Source organism: Pyxicephalus adspersus, chromosome 11 (genome assembly GCF_032062135.1).
Source record: "Pyxicephalus adspersus chromosome 11, UCB_Pads_2.0, whole genome shotgun sequence".
Lineage (NCBI taxonomy): Eukaryota > Metazoa > Chordata > Amphibia > Anura > Pyxicephalidae > Pyxicephalus > Pyxicephalus adspersus.
Window position 1 is genome coordinate 6,530,137 of NC_092868.1, and position 12,172 is coordinate 6,542,308.

A 12,172-nucleotide genomic window follows, 5' to 3' on the forward strand; every position below is an offset into this window, starting at 1 on the left:
GACATAAGGAGGGCTATTAGTGATTTCAGAAAGTGATGCCAGTTATAAGGGAGACCAGTAGTGATTTCATAAATTACCTGAGTCATAAAAGGAGAGTATTAGTAATTTCAGAAAGTTGTCCAAGTCATAAGGAGGACCTGTAATGAGTTTAAAACGTGACCCGTGTCATAAGGGGGACCATCAATGATGTCAATGGTGACCCGAGTCAAAAATGGCAGTATATGGATTTCAAAAAATGACTCGAGTTATAAGTTGGGACTATTGGTGAATTCATTAAGTTACCCATGTAATAAGGGGGAATTATTTGTGATTTCAGAAAGTGACCCAAGTCATAAAGGGCATCATAAGTGTTTTCAGAAAGTGACCCGAATCATAGTAGGACCATTAATGATTTGACAAAGTGACCCCAGTCATAACAAAAGGTGACCCAAGACTTAAGGGGGTTCATTAATGATTTCAGCAAATGATCCGAGTCATAAGAGGTGACCAGTAGTGATTTCATAAATTACCCGAGTCATAAAGTTAGAGTATTAGTGATTTCAGAAAGTGATCCAAGCCAAGTCGTAAGGGAGGACCAGTAATGAGTTTAGAAATTGACCCATGTCATGAGGGGGAGAATAAGTGATGTCAGGAAGTGACCTGAATCATAGGGGGACTACTAATGATTTGGGAAAGTGACCTGAGTCATAAGTAGAAGTATATGGATTTAAAAAAAATACCCAAGTCATAAGGGGGACCATTAGAATTTCAGAAATTGAACCATATCATGGGGGGAGTATAAGTGATTTCAGAAGGTGACTAAAGTCATAAAGGGGACCATTGGTGATTTTAGAAAGTGACCCAAGATATAAGGGGGGCATTAGTGATTTCAGAACATGACCTGAGTCATAAGGGGGGACCTTTAGTGATTTCAGAAAGCGACCTATAACAAAAGGGGGGACCACTAGTGATTTTAGAAAGAGACCCGAGTTATAAGGGGGACCATTAGTGATTTCAAAATTGACTTGAGTCATGTGGAGAGGACCATTGGTGATTTCAAAAAGTGACCAAAGTGATAAAGTGGGACCATTAGTGATCTCAAAAAGTGGCCCGAATCATAAGGGGGAGTATTAGTTATTTCACAAAGTGACTTAAGTCATAAGGCAGACAATTAGCGATTTCAGAAGTATCAAATAATACTTTCTATGGTTAGTTTTAAACGTTCCTCTTGTTTGAGGGTACAGTCTGTGTGAATATTCTTAGCTTTATTTTAGAAATATTGCCTTCTTGAACATTCTTTACACCTATTACAAATATTTAAAGATTTAAACCCCTCTCCCTTTATCTTCTTTCCTCAAGATGCATAAGTTGTAATAGTCTCAACTGATATGTTTTATCCATCAGCCCTTCTTTTTGGACCTATTCTATGTTATCAATATCTGTTTAATTCCCCGAACCTCAAGAATAGATCAAATTTCTGAAGTTTGTCCACCAAGCCAAAGGCTCCTGAAGCTTTCCCAAGAGGAACACTCTTCTTTCTTGGCTGATTGAAGTTGATCAAGCATAGACTTCCTATACATTTTTCTAGATATATAATTATTCACAAGGTCTAAAGCCTATCAACCCTGCTCAAACTTCTTAGAAAGTTAGAAATAAATCAAAAGATTTTGTTTTTTCATACCTGGAACTCAAAGTTATGATTTCCAAACCAGATGTTGCTGATTTGATCCTAATTAGTAATTGTATCCCTTGGTAGGTATAAAAAGATCGTAGACCAACCTCTGTGTGCAGTTCTTGGTCTCCAAGTGTTAATCTTTTTCTGTAAGACTTCATTGCTTAGTCATTTGCTTTTATAGTCACATTTCCTTTAGTTCTCTTTTCTTATTTCCTTATATTTTAAATCTTTGAGATATTACTTTCATTTGTCAACAACAGTCTCATACATAAAGGGGAAGTTGCTTTCTCATACGTGTTCTCAGGCTGGCTTTTCTGCCAAAACAAGTTGTCAAAAAACAGTTACCACTTTTTTTCTGAAATGCATATCAGCAGACATGGCAAAGTAACTCCCTTAAGCATGTGCAAGAGTTACATCACTACAACATGTCTTAATACATTGAACCTGGGGGAGGACCAAGTGATAAGGATGCAATGGAATGCTATTGATGGATTTACATACTTGCACTTTATGGGAAACTGATCCTACTTCTGCATTTGCTTCTACAATTGCAAAATAATTTCATAATTATTTTTTAACTGGTATTATTACCTTTTTATTTAATTCAGCAGCTGCTGTATTTTTTTTAAAGTGTAAACATTTTACTATTGGTTTATACAATCTAAGCCAGTGTTTCTTAACTAGGGTTCCAGCAGACATTGCTAGGGGTTCATTGGTCAATGATCAATTTGTGCCTCTCAGGTCAAGTTAAGTGACACCAACAATCTTTTTGTCTATCTTTAAAGGTGACATTATTCCTACTTGCCAGCAATGTAGGGGGCACTCTTCCTACTGACCACCACACGAATGTGCTGTCAGCCGTGGATATAGTAAATATAGCATGGGTTCCCCATGTTAAAAGGTCAGAGAAACACTTATCTAAACTAAAAAAACTAATTTTCTCAAAAGTCTGCTCTAAGACACAATTAAAACTGTAGGCATACCTTACACTGATATTTGCTCAAGTGTTTATACTGAACGCAGACCCTACTATTTAGTCATTATTCTGGGCAAGACATGTTGAAACAAACAGCCATTTAAAATAGAAATGCCAAATAGTGTACATAAATATATTCATAGTGGGGTGTTTTGAAAAACATTTATTTCAAAGAGGAAAGAAGTTAAAATTACCTAGACATAGTTTGTATATCTTGTTCCCCCAGAATAAAGTATGATGTTGGCGCTATATAAATCCTGTTTAATAATAATAATAATAATGATGTTTCACTTGCTCTTAACCACCTGAGCGTTACACTGATTTCTAGATTTCTGTTCCAAAAGCGTCACAGGTTTTCATGAAATTTTTTTTTTTTAAATTGTAGACCTGTAACTTACAGAAATATGTCCGAATAGGGTTCTAGTAGATATCATGAATATAAAAAATGTTTGAAACACACAATCATGTAAAAAAAAAAAAAAACTTTTAATAAAATTAAAGGAAAAACACAAAAATCAGCTTAAACAAGAACACATAAATAAATGAAAAATACTGAAAATGCGATAATTCGGTATACTGTATAGTAATATATTTTTCTAAAACACCTCCCTAGTGTCCGTCACATACCTATAGACAAAACCACATAAATATATTTTCTATTATTTTGTATTGGATTGGATACAGGACTTTGTATTAAATCCAATACAAAAAATTTGAATTTTCCACTACGACCCTCATCGACGGGCGCACGCACGCGCATCATCAGGAATCGCCGAGGGACGCGTACGCAAATGCCGGGTATTCTAATTCTTTCCAAACTTCCATGCAAAAAGTGTTACATTTTTTGCATGGAAATTTATTTTGGATTGTAGACTCTAATTCACCGAATTACCGCATAACTCACCAAAATATGTCCAAAATTTTATAAATTTAATAATTAAATTTTTTTTTTATAAAACATAAAAAAAACATAAAAAAAAAAATCTTTAAAAAAAACTAAAAAAAGTTAAAAAAAAAAAAAAGTGTAAAATGTAATGTACAGTAGCTTATATAATATATATATAATACAATTATATATATTATATAAGGATTTCTTTGTATTGAACTCAATACAGCTTTTTTGTATTGAGTTCAATACAAAGGAACTCAATGCAAAATTTTGAATTTGCCTCCCCGCCTCCCTCCCGCGCCGACGCACGCAGCAACGTCACTGGGAAACCCCGGTGATCGTCTCTGCACTCGCCGGCTGAACACAGAAGAGGAAGGACGTGTCCGGAGGAGCGGAGGGAGAAGCTGAGTATTTTTTTTTTTTTTTTTGTCCAGCGATCGACGCTGGACAGTGACAGGCACAGGGATAGGGACAGGGACAGGGAGAGGAGGGAGAGGAAGCCGGCTGGCTTAGAAAAGAAAGCCAGCTGGCTTTCTCCTCTAAGCCGGCCGGCTTTTTCTTTTAAGGAGAGGGACACCCGACGCTGGAGGACGACGCTGGAACATGGACCCGACGCTGGAACACGGAACCGACGCTGGATTAGCACAGCGGGACCAGGTAAGTGGGGATTTTAGTGTAGGCGAAAAAATACGGGCTTAACCAAAAGAGCAAAAATATTTAGTGCGAGAAATTACGGGCTTAGCGGTTAGGGGGTTAAAGAATATTTTTTGCAATATTGTTGGCTACCAGTAGATGGTGCCATGTAGAGGAGTCCTCATGTAACATGTGTAACAAACTTCTGTTGTCACTGATGACAGGAGCTTGGTGCACAGCTTACATGAGAACACATTGCCATCTATTGGTGTGACCCAGATATAAACCCAGGTACTTTTTCTTATAGCATTTTGATGTTTTTTTTGCATTGTTTCAGATATTTAGTTTGGTTTATACTGGAGTATTATACATGTCAGTACAATTCAGGATATTATTCAATGAAAATTATGCACAACATTCTATTTACTGTGTAAGGTTTATGTTACCTTTAAACCAATGTTCACATTCACAATGCCAACAAAAAATAGTAGAATTTTCTATTTCTTTAAATGTTTTTATTTTGGTACTTTTTAGTTTCTACAAACTGGACAGCTTCTAAAATGATAATATTATAAATGAAGGAAAACTGTTGACTTTCAGCAGAGTATAGTTTGCAGCACTTCAGCAGAGGGATTGGAGTTTCTTTTTTTTTTGTTATTTAAGTTTTTTTCATTGCAAATCGAGGGAATACTGTGATTCTTGATTATGGTCACTTGATAGTGTGGTAGATGGAATTTGTCGGTCTTTTGAGATCCTTAAAATCAAAGCAAAATAAAATTAGGTATTCAGATCTGTATGATATTGTAGTATAATTTCATTTTTACTAAAATGAAATAGGAGTTCCAATTTCTAGTTGTGTTCCAGCACATGACTTACTCTTCTTCTCTCAATAGGCCACTTGGCTATAGTGCTCCAATACCCATCACTGCCACATGGGAGAAAAGAGAGAGCCACACCTTGGAACTTACCCATGGCTACGTTTCATTGATATTGTCAGCTAAAAGAAACTTCAATGGAGCAAAGGGAAGGTAAGTGTGGGGTGGTGGGGGCAAAATTTTGAAAAAACCTTTTGTTTTTTTAGGCATGGACAACGAACAGGTTCACTTTATAAAAAGCAGAACTAGATATAACACCTAAAAACAGATTAGATATTAGATGTGACTTGTATTCATGCGCATGTGATCATACCTGATATACAGATTCATTTTTTTTTAGATCTTCAAATTCATAAACATGGCTTGTGCTTCCTAGAAAAATATTAAAACAGAATTATGTAAAACCTTCTTAAGCTAATTTGCAAATAATTTCTGTAATTACTTGTAGGGAATAAAGCAGCAAACATTACTTAAATTGGTGTAATTAATTAACTAATTAATTGTTTTTTATCATTCATATGAAAAATAGAAAAAACAGTTCACCTAAAATAAAGGAGAAGGATAGAAGAAGAAAATGTAGGAGGGAAGGAAAAAAGGAAGGTGTAGGTGTTCAATGGGTCACATTAGGTGTTACAGGTGTCAGGATTGGGATTCTAGTTCGTGATGGTTCTCCGCGAGTGATGGTTGGACCTGGTTGGATGGTTGGACCTGGTTGGATGGTTGGCTCTGGTTTAGGTATTGCCTGGCTTAAGGTCCTTTTTTGGATGGGTAACCATCAAGCGTTTAAATGTTGGAGAACTGTGAGCTACAGGGATCGTCCTGAAACAATAGTATGATGGTAGAGTTAGAGATCAGAGCACTTGTCCCTGAAGGTCTTGGTGGCTTGTTTAGAATAAGGCTGAAAGCTGCAGACTTTAAAGAAGCATCCCATAGAATCCTTTATGTTTGTGACAAACATCTTATAGTAAGGACTTTGAGGTCTTATGCTACCTACTGATTATTGATGTCTGTTGTACCATTAAGAACAAAAGTTGGATTGATTACTGAAATGTTCTGCTAACATTGACCTCTCTCCTGTGTATGATAAACTTTTAAAATGAAACTACAAAAGGACCAGTTCTGCAAGCTTGTGTAAGTTCCAGACAAACTTCTTTAATCAGTGTTCGTTTTTGAAGAATTACAAAGCTCAGCTGTCTCATTTAGAGGAAATACTCTGGTAATACAGTTTCGATAAGATACTGTTAGGCATATACAGTTATTATTTGAGAGCTGACCAAGATGACCAAAATCTTGGATAGCAATAAATCTGATTACAGATGGAATGGTTTTCCTAAAATATGGAATGGTTTTCCTAAAATCATCCGTTCTAGGTTTGATGGGTCCCCCAGTTTCTCCCATAATGGTCATTCTTCTCCAGCCTTTGGGAGCTGTCATAAGTCAGACCCAATGTTACAGGTTACAAATCTGAAATAGGACAATGCCAATAGCAAACACTATAACACTATATTGAACATAGGTTAAATTTTTGCAGTAGTTGTGAGAACCAAACACAATTTCATTTATTTAATATGTTTTCTAGCTAAAGAAAAAAGCAGGGGTAAAATATATATGCTCATACTTATTGGATTCTTCTTCTTGCGTCTCTTAATAAAGCAATAGAGTCCCAAAGCAATTAGGATCAAAGCAATGACGTTCCCGGACACCATCACAACAATCACTGCATAACTCATAGAACTGCATTCTACAAGAAATAGATAAAAAAAGATATACACATAAATGCATAGTGATACATAAAAAGGATATGTAGAGATGTGTTCTCTAACAACCTTGCTGTGTTTTGTATTAATGTTGTTTTAATATTTTGTCTTGCACCCAGCATAGATCTGTATACCTTGGAAGTCAGACTATTAAAGAGGCCCTAGAACCATGTTGCAGGGGTGTATAAAGAGAATCATGCTAGCTTCATTAGTTGGCCAACCACCCTTGGTAAGTTTTCAGTGGGTTAGACCTAACTTTTAAAAAACTAGAAGGCATTGTTCTGGGTGGTTACCTCCCCTTCTGCCTAAGGCAGTGGTACTCATCCTTTTTAACATGGGCAACTCTTTGAAATAACTTTGAGTTCTTCAGTTAACCCCTGTTTATCTATACCTTATATCTATACCACTATATCTGCATCTTACAGTATATTGGTGTGGTGGTCATTAGAAAGAATTCCTCATACATTGGTAGCCAGTGGAAAGAATGTTACCCTTACAGATAGCCAAAAAGATAATTGATGTCAGTTATATTGAGCTGAGAATCACAAATTGCTCTTTGCTCAAGAAACTCCTATCACCCTCTAAAGAAACCCAAGGGTTCCACGGAACCCTGGTTGAAAAACGCTGTCCAATGGAAAGTCCTTGGAAAGCCCCAGGGAACTTCGTCTGGGATGCTGTTTATTTTTCTTATTTCCCAAATCCCAATTTTGCATTGACCCAAAACAGACCTAAATATCTTACATTTATTTGGTTTGATTGAACTAAATAATCCCATGTTTGATGTAAATGTGGTAAGATACCTCAACATTTGGCTTACATCTGCTGTTTTTAATTGGCTATCAGTGGCTAAGAGCTTGTTACACTCGAGACAACCACCAGCCAATAGGATATCTGTACATTGGGTACCTTAACAAAGAAGATCATAGCCAATGTTCACATGGACCTTGACACAACCTGTCTTTGGGAATTTAGTCATTTCTCTACAATTGCTCGGGAATTACATAAAATGTTCATCCAGGACTGGTAAAACAGTAACTTGTATTTACTTATTGGCTCTTAAGTCAACAATTTTTCATTATTTGGTATTAAAATTCAGTTTATTGCAATAAGTATAGGCAAAATGGACAACATGTATAGGGGGTTCTACAAAACTATTAGACCTGATTAGGTGTGGCCACTATCTCTTAATTAGAAAACATACAATTCTACATCATTTGAAATTTTCTTCAAGAATAAATGTCCTTTATCTTTGAGTAATTATGAAAAAAAATGATGATCATTTATATAAAATGCAAGAACAGTATCAGGCCAATTTAGAAGAAGAGAAGATGTCAACATTTTTAAAATGCAAATACCTTCTATTTTTTAAATAATCTCTTCAATTTTGCATACAATTATGGGATTTAATTATATCATAATAATATTAATAATAACAAACATTACCCTCATACATTAATAATATTAAACATACCACATGATAAAGGAATTATATCTTCTGGTCTCTGTGGAATACCTATGTAAAGGAAACAATATAAAACATTATAGAAGTAAAAATAAATTAAGATAAAAAAAGAAAATCACAGCATTGCAACTAATTTTTTAAGAGAGCTGAATTTAAGATTTTTGTGGTTAGATTCTTCAGAAATTTAACACAACATGCCTTCAATGAACAAATGTCAAAATTATGACAATGGGTTTTCTTGTGTTGACTGATGTATTTATTTTTAAATATATTTTTTCATAGCATATACACTGAGCTGAGGCTCCATGGAGCCTCATAAAAAAGCGTGATCCATGTCCAACAACACTGTTAGAATACAAGACTTAAAAGTTCCATCATACTACATGTGCCAGCCTGGGCTAGTCTTCTCCATATCATGAACCAACATATTCTATTCAAGAATGAACAAGTCGAATTGAATCAAGATGAACATTTCGTGGGATAGCCTATCAGCTATATCGTTTAAAGTCATCAGATCCTCCAGGCCAAAATAAATAAAGGAAAGGTAAGGAACTGTATATCTATCTTTCTATCACCATTGGTGGGAAAAAATCAAATGTCTCCTTGGGATTTAGTAGAAAACCTCTACCAATGTAAAACTTTAGAGTCAATTTCCAGTTCTCTTTCACTAGAGCAAGTACAAGGTGACTGACATAGTTAAAAAGAATAAGGAGTATTCACCACACACCACAGTTCAAACATGGTTCCCAGAGAGTTCCTATTTTTCACCCAACTCAATAAGTTCCTGGAGCTTGAAATGCTAGCTGTGCTCTCGTTGGGGTAAAATGGGTTTAAGCTTCCAAAATTGCCAAAATTAACTGAATAATAATACAAAGATGTTCTTTACTACTCCACTGGATAGATTGTTGATCTAAATGATCCAAATCTTGATCAAATCTCAACTTGAATTAATCCTTCTGCATTTGGTTTAGGAACTCTGGGTAGTTGAAGAATTTTCAACACCTGGGGGCACTACCGTGTATTATAATAAAGTAAGTTGTTATACCGGAAACTAAAAGGAACTTAGTCATGGAAGTTTAGGATGATTGCCAATTGCTGAACACTCATTTTAAGGAAGCTAACTAACCGGCAACCTCAAAGCTGGCTGCTAGTTGTTTTTCATGTTGATTCTTTGGTTTCAATCCTATGTGAGCCACTCAGTTGCTTTAGAAAAAAAGAAATCCGACACATTTTCAACAATTTTTGTATTTATGACATACAAACTAGAGAAAAACCAAACGCATACAAAACAAATCTTACGTTGTAAAAGCTATATGATTTAGGACCTACACCACAAAGCTCTCATCTGGGATCTCCTACTCTACCACCCTCATACCCCAAGATGGGCTCAATCATGGAGAATCATAAATAGATGCAAATAGATTTTCCTATTTATTCACTGCATGCTTGTCCCAGATCTTGGTTTTATAAAGTACTTCAAGGCCTGTTTACTAGAATGTTTAAAAGCCAAACCCCCAAGCTAGCACCCACTTCATAAACAATACCTTCTTTACCTTTAATTTCCAAGGTGGCTTCACGGGTCCCATATTTATTTATTGCAGAACATGTGTAATTATTAGCCTCTGTTATGTTCACAACAGACCAAAACATCTGTTCAGCGAGAGCAATAACTGGCTGCATATCATTTTGCTTCTTCCAGATAAAACGAGCTGGTGGATTGGCCTCCACTGAGCAGTTTAAAATCAAAACCTCCTTTTCGTTAATAATTATAGAATCATTCAAATGAATGTTTCTTCCTAATATAACAAAATAACAAAATAAAACATACATTTATAATAAAAAGCAGTATAAAGACAGTGGGAGTAATTTTCTAAAAGATATCGGTCTGTTCACTTACCAAGGAGTATCATCACACATTGCAAAGGATATATCAGCTTAGTGAATGGGGTCATAGCCTACTTGCAATGGACATCTAATTACGTGCAAGGAATTTTGACAAAAACATGTTTTTTTCTTGCACATGATTAGATGGTTGAAGTCAACAGAGCTTCTTCTAATTAAGCTGGGGAAATGATCTCTTGCAGAGTAATAATTCACGTTTTTAGATAAACAGCAAAAAATTACCCCAATATCACCAGGAACAAAAAGCTAGCACAAATTACAGCTGGATTAAAAAAAAACTACAAAAATTTCCCAACTAAAATTTCATTTACCTTTCGATTTATTTAACATATTTTCATAACTTATTGGATGCTACTCTTGGTAATTCATAGCATTTTTTTAACAACACACAAAAAATACATGTAACATACCAGTAGTTGAATAAACTGTGATCTCCATGTTTGCGGGGGGATCTATGATAAAATAATATGGTAAGGAAGTTACAATATTGCCTCAGCTCAATATAGTACATTATTACAGTTGGCCCTGAAGATTTGAATTAAAGAGAATCTCGTTGCTGGATGGCCTGTCATAGCTACATACTCAAAAGATGTCATCTTCACCATCGGCTTAATGGTGGACTTGCAGTAAGATGGCCGTCCTCTTTGACCACTGGATGGCCATTATTGATGTAACTCCTATACATATGCAGTTACATTGTCTGCACTTGTTGGCTCTGTGTGTGGCTAAAACAATAAGCCACCAGGGCTTTATTTTTTTGTTAGTTAGCTCTACCTTCAGGTAACTTTTTGTTTTCTTGAGTTGTGGTCCTTTTAAATCAAGAGTAAGACAGCTTTGACACAGAAGAAAGAAGAAGGAAGAATAAAAAGCTCTTCCCAATCAAGATGGCTTCCTCAATAAAAAGACATAAATTAGTAATGGGAAAATATTATCTACAAGGAGAGACTACAAGCAATACATATGACTAGTCCTTTCCTGTCTTTTTGGACTAAATTTTACCAATAGAAGGGCCCTTTAAAGTTCACTCTTAATGAGTATTCTAAATAAAGCAGTTGGGTTGCAGGAAACCAGCATAACAGATATCTACATTTTATTGAATCCTGTTGTTAAAACTCAATGGTGCCATTTACTTGCCTACTGTACTGTGCTAATGATTCCCTTATATTTCATAAAAGAGGTCAGAGGGTTTAATTCTAGCCCTCAAGGGAAGGCAGAGCACATTTTGCAATATGAATTTCACATATTACTACACCTCCTCTATCAGCTTGCATGTTAGCACAGAAGGCCACCCAATCATTTTCGGATTCCCAAAACATAGATGTAAGCCTCTGATGTTTTTTTAAAATGATTATTAGTGTTGGTGTTAAGGTTCAAGTCTGTGTCAAAATCAATCCAAACATTGGTCATTTGGCCCAGAATGAATAAAGCCAACCATCTTCAATGTTCAGTGAATGGCCACTGTATTTAGATAATGTTCACCAGTCTACACATTTCTATTTTTGATAGAACCCCAACCAAATTTACCACGCTGCCCTTAAAGTGCAGAATAACCAATGAATATGAAGACACAAAGTTAAACCTTACCTAAGCTTGCTGGAGAACCCCCATTATGATAACATGAAAACAATAAGCAGTAATAAAAGTCACAGGGATAAAATAAGGCTGAAACATATTTCACTGCCAGACTTTTGATCAGTTTAAATACTGTCAAGTAGTACAGGTAGTCCCCCATAGGGACGATTTCTAGATACGAACGGGGCTTTCCTGCTTGCTTGTGTGCAGGACAGAGGCCGGATGGGGGAGAGGGGCAATTTGCATGACTTGCAGAAGAAATCTTTTGCTAAACACAGCTGAGGTTGTGGATGATCTTAGGGGGCTGAGCTCTTTCTGCAACCTCTTGCAACTCTTTATTGACCAAGACAAATTCTGAAGTTGTTTCTTTTTGCATATCAAAGCACAGCTTGCTCCTGAAGTTAATGAATGTCTAGGCTCCATAAAGTTTTTCTTGCTTTGTTTGTGATTAA

General features: G+C 35.8%; 1 protein-coding gene across 1 annotated transcript in view; it reads right to left on the bottom strand.

The window, feature by feature from the left end:
• LOC140341213 (B-cell receptor CD22-like) overlaps positions 1 to 12,172 on the bottom strand; it is a 46,689-nt gene that overhangs the window by 17,022 nt on the left and 17,495 nt on the right. Inside the window, exons 13-18 of the mRNA XM_072426779.1 lie at positions 10,559 to 10,600; positions 9,800 to 10,042; positions 8,256 to 8,297; positions 6,646 to 6,768; positions 5,341 to 5,399; positions 1,949 to 1,968 (exon numbers count right to left, since the gene is read on the bottom strand). Of these exons, the coding sequence (XP_072282880.1) occupies positions 1,949 to 1,968; positions 5,341 to 5,399; positions 6,646 to 6,768; positions 8,256 to 8,297; positions 9,800 to 10,042; positions 10,559 to 10,600 (529 nt within the window). The remainder of the gene's footprint in view (positions 1 to 1,948; positions 1,969 to 5,340; positions 5,400 to 6,645; positions 6,769 to 8,255; positions 8,298 to 9,799; positions 10,043 to 10,558; positions 10,601 to 12,172) is intronic.